This window comes from Xiphophorus couchianus, chromosome 5, assembly GCF_001444195.1.
Source record: "Xiphophorus couchianus chromosome 5, X_couchianus-1.0, whole genome shotgun sequence".
In the NCBI taxonomy this organism is placed as follows: Eukaryota; Metazoa; Chordata; class Actinopteri; order Cyprinodontiformes; family Poeciliidae; genus Xiphophorus; species Xiphophorus couchianus.
The window spans coordinates 5,886,196-5,898,668 of record NC_040232.1 but is presented as its reverse complement, the minus strand read 5'-3'; the positions used below and the strand labels follow the sequence as shown (position 1 = coordinate 5,898,668).

The 12,473-nt window shown below is 36.5% G+C and overlaps 1 protein-coding gene across 1 annotated transcript; it reads right to left on the bottom strand.

The window, feature by feature from the left end:
- Positions 1-490: 490 nt before the first annotated feature.
- Positions 491-11,234, bottom strand: LOC114144278 (perforin-1-like). Its single transcript, XM_028016921.1, has 10 exons — positions 11,202-11,234; positions 9,387-9,662; positions 9,228-9,307; positions 6,950-6,995; positions 6,559-6,680; positions 6,334-6,472; positions 6,165-6,245; positions 2,253-2,749; positions 2,071-2,164; positions 491-961 (listed from the first exon to the last, which is right to left on the bottom strand). The coding sequence occupies exons 2-10, from the start codon at positions 9,645-9,647 to the stop codon at positions 734-736; spliced, it is 1,548 nt and encodes a 515-aa protein (XP_027872722.1). The 5' UTR covers positions 9,648-9,662; positions 11,202-11,234; the 3' UTR covers positions 491-733.
- Positions 11,235-12,473: the final 1,239 nt, after the last annotated feature.

Genomic DNA, 12,473 nt, shown 5'->3' with positions numbered 1-12,473 from the left:
TCTTCTGGTAACGTAACTACATCTCTCTCTCTTTTATAGTAACACACATAAGACATAATTCATACAGCTTATACAAGATTTGGGACTGTGCACTACGTAGCACTGTTGCCTTGCAGCAAGAAGGTCCTGGGTTCGTCTCCCAGCCCGGGGTCTTATTGCATGGAGTTTGCATGTTCTCTGTGTGCATACATGGGTTCTCTCCGGTTACTCCCGCTTCCTCCCACAGTCCAAAAACATGACTTTTAGGTTAATTGGTCTCTAAAGTTTCAATAGGTGTGAGTGTGTGTGTGTATGGTTGTTTGTCCTGTATGTCTCTGTGTTGCCCTGCGACAGACTGGTGACCTGTCCAGGGTGACCCCGCCTCTCGCCCGGAGCGTTAGTTGGAGAGGCACCAGCACCTCCCAAACCCACTAGGGACAAGGGTGTTTGAAAATGGATGGATGGATGGATAATACAAGATTTGTTGAAAATATATGAAGTCAACAACTTGTTGCAATTTCACAAATTTTATTGTCATTAAAGGGAACACAATTTCTGGATTCATGTATTAAAGCGTAGTTATTTCTTGTGATTAAATGTTACACAGAATCTTGATTTTTTTTTCATTGTATGTTAAATACACATTTAGCTAGGTCTTTAACAAAGCTGAGTGATTAAGTATAAATTGTGAGTTTCTATCAGATTTAGTGAGTTAATGTTACATGATGAAATGAAATGGTTTCATTCCCAAAATTCACCAATCTCCTGTCACTAAAGGAGTTGGTTTATAAAGGCTGCACTTTTCTCCAGTCAGATGCGGGTCACAGGTCAGAGTGTATTTAACCTCAATGCCTCCTCTCGTTGCTTTGCATGTGAAAGTGTGAGTGCCCGGGATCAGGTACTTCTCGCAACGTCCGAGACGGTTGTCATAGAAAAGGTCTTGATCCCAAACCTCAATCTTCAGAGCCAGGCTTGTGTCCACCTTCATGAGAAAATTTGAGTGAATAATCATTCAGATGCATATTTTCTTGTTCAAAGTCAAATTATTTTGGTGATAGAGAAAATTAAACAGTTTTCCAAGCATCTCAAAAGTTGATAAATGCAGTGTAATCTTAGCCTAAATACAAGATATGAAATGCATCAGCTAGGCTGCATCTGTTTACACAATATATGTGTAAAGTGGTTTCTGTTCAAATATTTTCAGATTTTTTTTCTGTTTTTACTTTTATTTGTACTCGACCATAAACATCATGAAATGTGAATGGTCTAATCAAGTAAAAATAAATTATTTTTCATGAAGGTGCTGAACCAGTATCTCAAAATATAAAGAATCTACAGCCTGGCTTGGATCTATAAATGGAGTTGATTGTCAATTCCCCAAGTTTGCCTACACAATATGCTTTTTGTCTGCATTACATATCATTTCGATTTATTTATTTCAAACAAGTTTTTAAAAACAAAAATAAGCAATCAGTAGGACAGAGAAAACAATTGGGCAAAAAGATTTTACTTTGACATTAAAGGTTCATTTTGTACATTTGTTGTTTGGACAGCCAACTTTTTATGCTCATCATTGATTTGTAAAAGCAACAAGAGAGGGTTTTCACTTCCTGACTCTACAACAAGATTAGCAGAGCAGTGAGTGTGGGAGCCGCATGTCCACAGACATCCAGGTTGGTTGTGAGTACCGAAACAAGAACAAGTCAGGCCTAAAGGGAGGAGCTCTTTTCTTGTTATTGTGGCTGCTGTCTCATGCAAACAACAAGTTGAAGCACAAAATAGTTAATAATCAATAATTTAACATAATTTTGTTGCAATGGAAACTACAACACATTTCTGATAAATGATATTTGACCCAATATAAAATGTTTGCTAAAAAATTAGTTTGGCAGCACCAAAGAATGTTTTCTTTCAAGACTGATGCATAAAAACCCAATTTTTCACTTCTGGTAATTTAATGTTTATTTTTCCAAAAATAGATTCTGGTATTAACTCCATACGTTCTGCTGCATCAGCAGAGTAAATAGATTAGTTTGTCTGTTGTTGAGCAGACAAACTAATCATTAATCTGTGATGATAACGTTTACTGACCTTGCCCAAATCAAACTCAGCGTTCCACTGAGGATCATCGGATACAATCACTTGGGTCTGGTGGGATATGGAACCATAGTACATCTTGGCATAGCTGTGAACAAAAGAGGAGCCATATAAAAGGTGTGCTCATCAGGTTCCATAAGGTCTTTGTTTTTTTTTTTACCTTTGCATCAACCCACCCGTCAGTCTTTCCAATCACATCTCCGTATAGATTCCAGCCTCGAACAATGGTCACTGATAGATTTCCCCTTGAGGCGTACAGAGGGCAGCAGTCAGAGGACAAATTAGGAGTGGTGGTCTCACAATGTGGTTCTTGGGGTAATTTCTTCACAGCAGTGTCCTTCAAATACTGCTCAATAGCAGCTTTCACCCCTTCCTGTTTAAGCTTGCTTGGCACGAGCTGATAGAGAGGTCGAAGGGAGAACGAAACAACATCTGGATGTTCTATCAGGCTCTTTAGCCAGTTCATGTAGGCTGTGGAATCATTTTTGTAAATTGAAAACTCCCCCAACCAACCATCTCCTCCTAACACCTCTGAGTGGTGTTGGTGAAGACCAGAGCTGAAGTTAGTGGCAGAATCCTGGTTTAGTAGGACACCCATGCAAGACTTCGGGACATGAGAGATTTTCAACTTTCCCAAGCCAACAGCAACACCCATAGATAAACAGGAGTGGATCTGGATGGAAGAATAAGAAAGAGATTTTAAAAAAAGCTGCATTACACCAGACATTCACATAAAGAGCCAGACACAAGCAGAGAAGAATATGTTCATGTAGAAATCCTTGGAAATTAAAATGGACAAAACAAACAAAAAAATTACACTGAAAATACTTAAAGTAGGTTGTTGGAAGCGATGAACTTCATATTTTTGCAGCTTTTAGTCTTATTTTATTTTAAAATGATAAGCGATATATTGTTTTTCCTCTCCCACTGCAAGTGGAATTTTTTTATGTCTCTGTGAACCAACTGTATAAAATGTCCCAGTCTATAAATCAAACGCACCAATCCGATCAGTGAGCGCCGTCTTTTATAAGTTACCAAGCATTTGTTTTCGAGGTGTGCTGTGCTGTTTTAACTGAGCAGAGTAACATGAACACAACTATACTGAACAAAAATATAAACGCTCCATGTCAAACATTGTTGCCATTTGGAGTTAACAACTATAAATGAGCATTTGCTGATATTTATTGTACAAAAGGAATATTTCTCTTGATTTGTGTATAATTTTTAATCCAACTTGTTGTCAGTGAGCATTACTCAATGATTTGTTTTTTTTGTTTACTAGTACCTGGGTGGGACATGTCCAGTTGGTGATCAGACAAAATGAGCAACAGCTGGACATTTCTTGAACTGGGGACAATTAAAGACTACTCCAAAATGTCAAATTTTTTCACAAGTCATAATGCCTCAGATGTCACAAGAGCGTGTCATCAGCATGCCTGATGCAAGGATGTCCACCAGAGCAGTAGCTGTACGGCTCAATGTCCATTATCGGACCATATCAATCAATCAATAAATCAAATTTTATTTGTATAGCACATTTCAGCAGCAAGGCATTTCAAAGTGCTTTACATCATTACAAACACAGAAACACAATGCAATATAGAATCAATCATTAAGTCAAGTTACATCAATAAATTTGTGATTGATTACATTTCAAATACAATTCTAAACAGGTGGGTTTTTAGTCTAGATTTAAAGGAAGTCAGTGTTTCAGCTGTTTTAGAGTTTTCTGGAAGTTTGTTCCAAATTTGTGGTGCATAGATGCTGAAAGCTGCTTCTCCTCGTTTGGTTCTGGTTCTGGGGATGCAGAGCAGACCAGAACCGGAAGACCTGAGAGGTTCTGGAAGGTTGATACAACAACAGCAGATCTTTAATGTATTGTGGTGCTAAGCCGTTCAATGATTTATAAACTAACAACAGTATTTTAAAGTCTATTCTTTGAGCTACAGGGAGCCAGTGTAGGGACTTTAAAACTGGTGTTATGTGCTCTATCTTCCTGGTTTTAGTGAGAACGCGAGCAGCAGCATTCTGGATCAGCTGCTTGATTGATTTGTTGGACAGACCTGTGAAGACGCTGTTGCAATAATCAATGCGACTGAAGATGACCGCATGGATGAGTTTCTCTAGATCTGGCTGAGACATTAGTCCTTTAATCCTGGAAATGTTCTTCAGGTGATAGAAGGCCGACTTTGTAACTGTCTTTATGTGGCTCTGGAGGTTCAGGTCAGAGTCCATCACTACTCCCAGGTTTCGGGCCTGATCGCTGGTTTTCAGTTGTAATAACTGAAGCTGTGCATTGACTCTAGATCCATAACTCTAGATCTATAACTCTAGATCTATAACTCTACATCTATAACTCTAGATCGTTCCTCTTTAGGTCCAAAAATAATAACTTCAGTTTTGTTTCTGTTCAGCTGGAGAAAGTTTTGGCACATCCACACATTTATCTGTTCTAAGCATCTGTTCAGTGATTGGATGGGGTCAAAGGTCACCTGGTGACATCGTAATGTAGAGCTGTGTGTCATCTGCATAGTTATGGTAGCTAATATTATTTCCTGTTATAACCTGAGCTAGTGGGAGCATATAAATATTGAATAAAAGGGTCCTATGATTGAACCTTGGGGTACCCCACATGTGACCTTTGACCTCGTTGATGAGAAGTTTTCAATTGAAACAAAGAAATCCCTGTTCTTTATGTAGGATTCAAACCAGTTAAGCACTGGACCGGAGAGTCCGACCCAATTCTCCAGTCGATTCAGTAATATGTCATGGTCAACAGTGTCAAAAGCTGCACTGAGGTCCAACAGAACCAGCACTGTGGTTCTCCCACAGTCCGTATTTATATGGATGTCATTGAACACTTTTACGAGGGCGGTCTCTGTGCTGTGGTAACCATGGAAACCAGACTGGAAGGAGTCAAAGCAGTTGGTTATTGTTAGGAAGCTAGGTTGGAGATCGGCCTGTAATTCTGCATTAGTGATTTGTCCAGATTGTTCTTTTTTATAAGTGGTTTGATTACTGCTGTTTTCAAAGCCTGGGGGAACAGGACAGGTAATGTCTTGTTCTGCAGTGCCGGGGGGCCAGACACATTCTGGAGTAAGACGGGTGTAAAGATAAAGTCTAGACCCCGGCCTCAGACCTCAGAAATGCAGAGTGATGGATCCTCTGGGAAGTTAGAGTCTGGTGGCTTAAATGAAGTGAGGTCTGCTACGTGAGCGCTAAGGAGAGACGCCCCAAGTAAAACCTGTTGATTCATTCCATCTGTAAATTTAAGAAACTCCTTTCCAGAAGACATTTCTTCATGTGTATCTTGTGAATCCTGTGAATGAGTGGGTGAGCAGAGAGGGAGGGGAGAAGGAGGAAGGGAACCAGTTGCTCCATCTTCAGTCGATGTTGTATCAGCTTGTTTTGAAACTGGTTGTTCCTGATAAGCAGAGGGTTTCATCCTAGTCAGAAATCCTTGAGCCTGTTCTTCTGAAGCGATGATCACGTTGCTGTCCTTGTTGATAAAATGAAAAAGATTTGCAGTGAGTAGCTTTAACCCATGTTTATTAAGATTGCGTTCGCCTCTTCCAAAAAGGTGAAAGTGCTGCCAATAGATCCAGAGGTTATCAATGAAGGTCACTGAGCTGGCAGAGCAGCTTTTAATCAACCATTTGTTTATCATGTCCAGCCTGGAGTTTAAGAGTTTGTTTCCAACAGATTGGCACTACTGCAAATTGACCTCATCCTTGTCTGCTATGTGACCACTCCACCAAAAGATTGCCATATCGCGCTTGTCCATCTGCGGGATCAGCTAAGAGAGAGGGGAGAGAGAGACGGCTGGAGGGGTACAGGCTCCATCACACAGTACGAACAGTTCAGAAACAGTAAGAAATGAGAGAAAAAAGCAATTTAAAAACAGATTAACTTGTGTTTCAAACTGCCTATTGCTAGCTATTTTGACACAAAGTGCAGCCAATCTGACTGATGGCTTTATTGCGTCATTCTCCTCGTACTGCGTACCCAGTACCATATCGGCTTACTTAGAATCATGGAAGTATCACATATGGTTGTGTAAAACTCTGTTGTTTTGTACATTTTATTACCTCACTTGAGGTTAATCCATTCAGGGTGGACAAACAGCTTCGTGAAGATATCAGTCGTCTCAGTCGCCCTCCAAGTTCAACCTAAAACAGGTTTAAAGTTCTTTAAAATGCTTCCCTGCAGAAAAATATCTGTAACTTATTCACAATGTGTGTGTGCCAAAGTTCTCACCAGTCTGAAGTAGTGTGTGCCATAGGTGTTTATGAGATCTCTATACTCATTCATAGTAGAGGAGTCATAGTGACTTGGCAGGATGTCTAACTGCCTTTTGAACTCTGCGCTTAAGGGAGGTGTGGGTGATAATACAAATCTAGACACCAGGACAAAATTAGACAATTATTTCAATAACCATGACCTGTCAGAACTCAATGAAAAAAAAACAAATTTCCATTATACTTATAGTGGTTGCAGGTGACACTGTGTGTGCTGAGAGTGTAGCGGTCCTCTTTGCTCTGTTGTTTAGCAAACTTGTAGGCGTTGGTGCCTACAAGTTCAAACATTTGAACCTTCAAGCCATCCTGATGAAATATAGACAACACATGTAGTTTATAAGGTGTTAAACAAGAATCCATATTTTTCTATCACTATTCTAATTACTTACTTCAGTTCTAACTGAATGTAAACTAAAAAGATAACAAAATACTTGCTTGGAAGAGTACATATTAACTGAAATGAAATGGTGAAAGAAAGAAAATCAACCAGCAAGGTTTCTATCAAGGTTGTGTTATCAAAACTCAGGGCTGCATTGAAAATATTCTGAAATGTTCAGCTTTGAGTTGTTTCTTACCGTCCAATCATTGGTGTCTTGGGATGTGTAAGCCTTAATCAGAGAGCTGTTGGACATTTTAAAGGAAGTAATTATTATTAAACATCTATACAGTTCATTTCTCATATTTTTAATAAGGTAGTTAAGCTTAGTGAAATTGTTGATTTAACTATTGTTATTTTAATACCACAGCCTTATTAGGCAGGTATTCATAAACTACAGTTATATTCAATAAATTAGAAAATGCTTCCATATGTGGCTCAGTTTTCAGATTAAAAGTACTTTTGAAAATAACCTCTAAGGAGGTAACAAACACTTTTCATTCCTCTTTATCAGAAAATATCTTATTGGTTTGCTGTGTTATTCCAATTTTCAAAGTTAGGTCTGCATTAGTTGTATGTTGAAAATCTTCATAATTAACAGAAATAAAGGCTTTAAAAATTCATATGTGTGGAATTATTCTATATAATGTTTCACTTAGTGATAAAACTTCTGAAACAAATGGACTTTTCAATAATATTCTAATTTAGTGAATGGGTCTGTATTTGCCTGTTTTCTTCACTTGGTAATTTTAATCAAAATTTCTAGTTTGTTAATAATTTTCCTAACTAATTATTTATAGTTATTCACAGTCAAACTGATTCTCATTGTTGCAGGATGGTCTTTGAGCACATGTCCCTTTGTGTGTGTGAATATATGTGTGTGTTTGTTTTTTAGGATTTCTCACCTTGTAAGTCCTCATAAGAAGTGCTGTCTTTGATTCAGGGGTTTGGTTTAGGACTAAGGAGTGACTTGAATTTAGGTCGGGTTTCGGGTCAGAGTCAGATCTTTATATGCACAGACTAAAGATGCTAAGTTGTCTTGTCACAACAGACAAAGTGAAATAGAAATGAGGTGTGAACTATGCAACAAACTGCTCTCTCCAAACAGAAATGGTTTGACTAGAGAGAACATTTCTGACTTACAGTTTACACCATAAAATATTTGAAGGTAGCTCGACTTAAAAATGAAAGTCTGCTGATTTAATATGCAATTAAAGTCAATAAGAAAATTGTTTAGGTTTTAACTCGGGAATTAAAGTTCATGAAGTTAATTTAACAAGAAGAGACATGTTGTCTAAACATTGTTTTTTAAGTTCTGTAAGCACATTAATCTTGAATTGTGAGTTTTAACTTAATACTGGACTTTAAACCAAATAATCATTTCACAATATGCAAGAAAAAAAAAACTTCCTTCTCACATTTCTGTATTATTTTCACTCACCTTATCATTAAATATGTATTTTATATTGGAATAATTAAAATTCTTGTTTCAATTTGATTAGAACAAAAATTATCATTTGCTAATGAATTTAACAAAGATCAACATAAAAACATAAATTCTGCTCAAAAACTTTTAGCAGAGACTTACAACTTATTAAAATGAACGTTTGCCTTAATAACACACCAAAGTCAGATCATTGTAACACACATCCATCTCAGGATACAAAACCATGCCGCTAAGCATTCTGGGAAATAGTTCCCATTCCTGTGTTTTTCTTCTTTCAGTGTTTTTAGTGCTAACATATAAACTCTAATTTATTGAACTCTTTTAGGTTTGACAAAATTAATGAAATGCTAACATATCTTAAATACTGTAAGTTTATCTTTCACAAACTCACATATTTAGGATAAAAATCTAAAACTAAATTTATATATATTAAAGACTAGAAGATAGTAGACACAACTAAATGTGTCCCAAATGTTTTACAGTGTATAAGGCTGCCCCCGCTCTGCAGAACATGATCAGTGCGCTACAGGCAAAGAGAAGTAAATACACAAACTCAGACACCCTCCATAGCTTTGATACCTTTCAGCTGACAGTCTAGACGTGCTCCATGATTTGTCTCAAGTTTGGGATTTTGTTTTTACAACTTAACTCTCCTTCAGGGTACATTTACTACATTTTTTTTGTTTTTCTTTGGTCTTCATGATGCTGTTTGTAACCTTAACTGTGAACTTAACTGAGAATAAAGGTGAATTTTATTGAATTATACATTTATTTTAGGTGACCTATGAGGTCAACTGGTTCCACTTGAATATATTTATAAATATCAGAATATCAGTTTAAATGCACACCGCATATTTCAAATTTAGCTTCCACTTCAGAATTATCCACTATGTGTTGGTCTACCACTTAAATGTTAGATAAACATACGCTGTTGATTGGAACATGTAATTGTAACATGTAAAAAAAATCCAGTAATTTAATTATGTGATTCAAATTTTACAGTGTTCACAATCCGGTTTAAATACTGTACCTAACAGAGGTGTGATAACTGCTGATGATGTCAGCACTGCATTGACTGCTGGCACTCCAGTCCACAACAGATAATGGAAGCTTAAAATGAAGAAAAGTCGCATTATTGTTAATCCCTCAAGTCAGACGTGCAGCTGCTTATTTATGCACCTTTAATTACTTTTTGGTAGGCATGGTTTTGAAGAGGGTTGGAGCAGAGAATGCAGGTTTCTCTGGCGTTCAGGTAAGTCTTCACATCAATCACATGAGCTCTTTTTCTTTGCAGTGTGACTATATCAAAACCTTTCCCCACCATATTGTAGCCTGGTACAAAACGAGCAGCATCACACTCTCTTTGGGTCCCGATAAGACAGGACAGAACAGAGGAGTGAACAAGAAGGACACTCAGGAGAAGAAGAGCTGAAGTTGAATCGGGCAGCATAGCTGTAGTCAAAAGCTGAAAGATAGAGAGAAAAGAAATTAAATTGTATTTTTACATAGTGCATGGCATTTTCCTTATTTTCTGACTTTTTTGTACATGATATAAGAAAGTTAGTTAACACTTTATTTGAAGGGGTGTGCATAAGACTAACATGACACTGTCATAAACATAACATAAACCTGGTGGGCTTTATAATGCTTATGCTAACACATGCAAAAATAAAAAAATAGCTGAACAGAGAAACATATGTAAAAATGTACATAAAAGATCAAACATGTATGAATTAAATGTGTAATTGTTTCAATAAATATTTAAATGTATTTAATACATGGGTAAATATCTGTTTACAGTGCATTTCATTGTAACAGTACAGCACAGTTACCCATTGAATTTGGAGGGTCAGGCTGACAGATAAAATAAAGTCAGGATGTGCTGCTAACACAGGACAATAACCAGAAATGAATAGAAGTCAGATTTAATGGTTAAATATTGCTTAAGCATATTGTGATTATTACTTGCCCATGCATTAAATACAGTTGAATATTTATTGAAACAATTATTTATTTAATTCATTTGAACGTTTCTGTGCATTTTTACATATGCATTTCTGTTCAATTATTTTTTATTTTTGCATGTGTTAGCATAAGCCAATATCACAATTTTGAGATAGAGTATTCGTTCATGGGAGCAGCAGTTAGTGATGGTGAAACATTAGTAAACAGTTCTAGATAACACAAAAAGTTTCAGCCTGTAAATATTTGTGAAGGAAACAATAATAAATAAGCATATCAGTGATTATTCCTTGTTGTGTGAAGAGTTTCTTCATTCCCTCATCAGAGACTGAGCCTGGATTTATTAATTAGTAATAAATTATGGATTACAATTCATAATAATTACATAAGCCAAACTTCGAAGCGAGTTCTGACTCCCAACAATTTTGATGTCCCCTTGTGAGGTTGCTACAACATTTTTGGTTTCTACAGATCTTTGATTTCAACAAACAGCCACACAGCTCCACCACATTAATATCAGTGGAATTATAAATTCAAGGGCTGCACTGATTTATTACCCATCCAATTTATCTGTGTCGATTTCCCTAATTTTAGGAAATCGGTGATCGGGCGATTTTTACATGTGAAGCCGATCTTATCCAACGATTTTATCTACCTTGGCAAACGTATTTAAAGCAACTGCTATCTTCTGCTCTGCTGTGAGAGGTTTGACTAGTAGACCGGCCAAGCAGATCATGTCTAAATGTTTGCAGTTAACAAAAGTCACCCCACTGTTGGTAACTCATCAACTTTCTGCCTATATTTAGCAAGATTACAGACAAAAAAAATTTATGTTGTCCAAAATTGAAATTAGCAGGTCAGGAATTTAGTAGATTCTTAATCGGTGATCAGCCTGAAACCTGCAATCGGTGCACTTCTAATAAATTCATGAGAAAAATATCTTCTATAAAAATTTTTTAATAACTCAATAAACACACAATACTTTTTAATTGCTGTAGTGTATTCTAAACAAAGATAGTCTTTACATTTAAAGAAATCTTACCTGTCCAAAGCAGACTGAAAAGAAGTTGAAAGAAGCAATGTGTAAGTTAGCTGAGCTGAGAACTGTGGTTTATAAAGCAGCAGCCCTGGAGAGATAAAGATTCATACACAACATCGTGAAAAGGTCAATTCAATGTAGTTACTTTGTTTCTTGTAACTGCCGCTGAAGTTTGAAGATTTTATTTTAGCAGTGATCTTTTTAGAATATCTACGCTAACAGAACAAACAGTTCTACCGGAACTTTTTGTTCCAGTAGAATAAATAGTTTTACTGGGACTGCAATGAAGGAATAGTTTAACATCAAGTCAGAAAAGAGCAACTCCAAATTTAGCTTCTTTCAATACAGGAACAAGGTAACAGTGATTGAAATTTAAGTATTTTAATTCTGTGATTGTAATAAACTCATAAAACAGACAGGAGTTATTCTTTATTTTCGGCAACTAGATTTGCCCACTCTGTGTGTTTTTCTTGGAATTGTTCTCTCTGGAACAGCCGGGCGTTGGAGCACAGAAAAACTGTTACATAGTTTCTACTTCCAGTTACAACTTTACAACTGACACTACTTCCGGTACAAAAACAAACACGTAGCACACAGCTCTAATTTTGTAAAACTTCTACGCTTGAACAAAAATAACTAGGCATAATGTTTTAAACAATAAAATTAATAAGACAAAAGAAATGTATTAAATAAATGGATAAAGAGTGTTTTGTCCATAACTTTAAAAAATTGTAATAATTTAAAAGAAATACTTCTATGGTGCAACACCCTCTGCCACAAAAAAAGTTGCCTAACAACATTTAACATTGTTGGCAATGCAGAACAGTAATATCCACAAGAACTAGGATTAAAGGTAAGTTAACAGGCAAGTATTTTAACAAATATTACAATATTGCAAAGTTTGTTTGTCTCATCTTCATTAAATGTTGTCATCTTGCTTCTTATCTTCCATACAGCTTGTGTGTCATACAGAACTGTCTACAGTCCATTAGTACTAAAGGGTGAAAAGTCTAAAGTATTGATGGGCCCCACAAAATCTTCACCAAGGGACAAGGAAATTACCCAATAGACCCAGATTTGTCACATATTTCAGTAACATGTCATAAAATATCTTACTTGAACAACTTGTTTGAACTAACTTTTATTCTCATATAATTATATGAGAACAAACGTTAGTCCATAACTCCATAACTCTCTATGGTGTTCCTGTCTAAATAAATGTATAAACACTGTCAATATAAACATAAATCGGTTCTCACCAATGACAGGATAAAA

Bases quoted from the DNA above. Each gene is read 5' to 3' on its own strand.
- LOC114144278 (XM_028016921.1), bottom strand. From the start codon at position 9,647: ATGCTGCCCGATTCAACTTCAGCTCTTCTTCTCCTGAGTGTCCTTCTT. The intron at 6,473-6,558 runs GTATAATGGAAA...CCTGGTGTCTAG, and splicing joins GTCACCTGCAACCACTATAA to ATTTGTATTATCACCCACAC. The intron at 2,165-2,252 runs GTGGGTTGATGC...TTTTGTTCACAG, and splicing joins GTGATTGGAAAGACTGACGG to CTATGCCAAGATGTACTATG.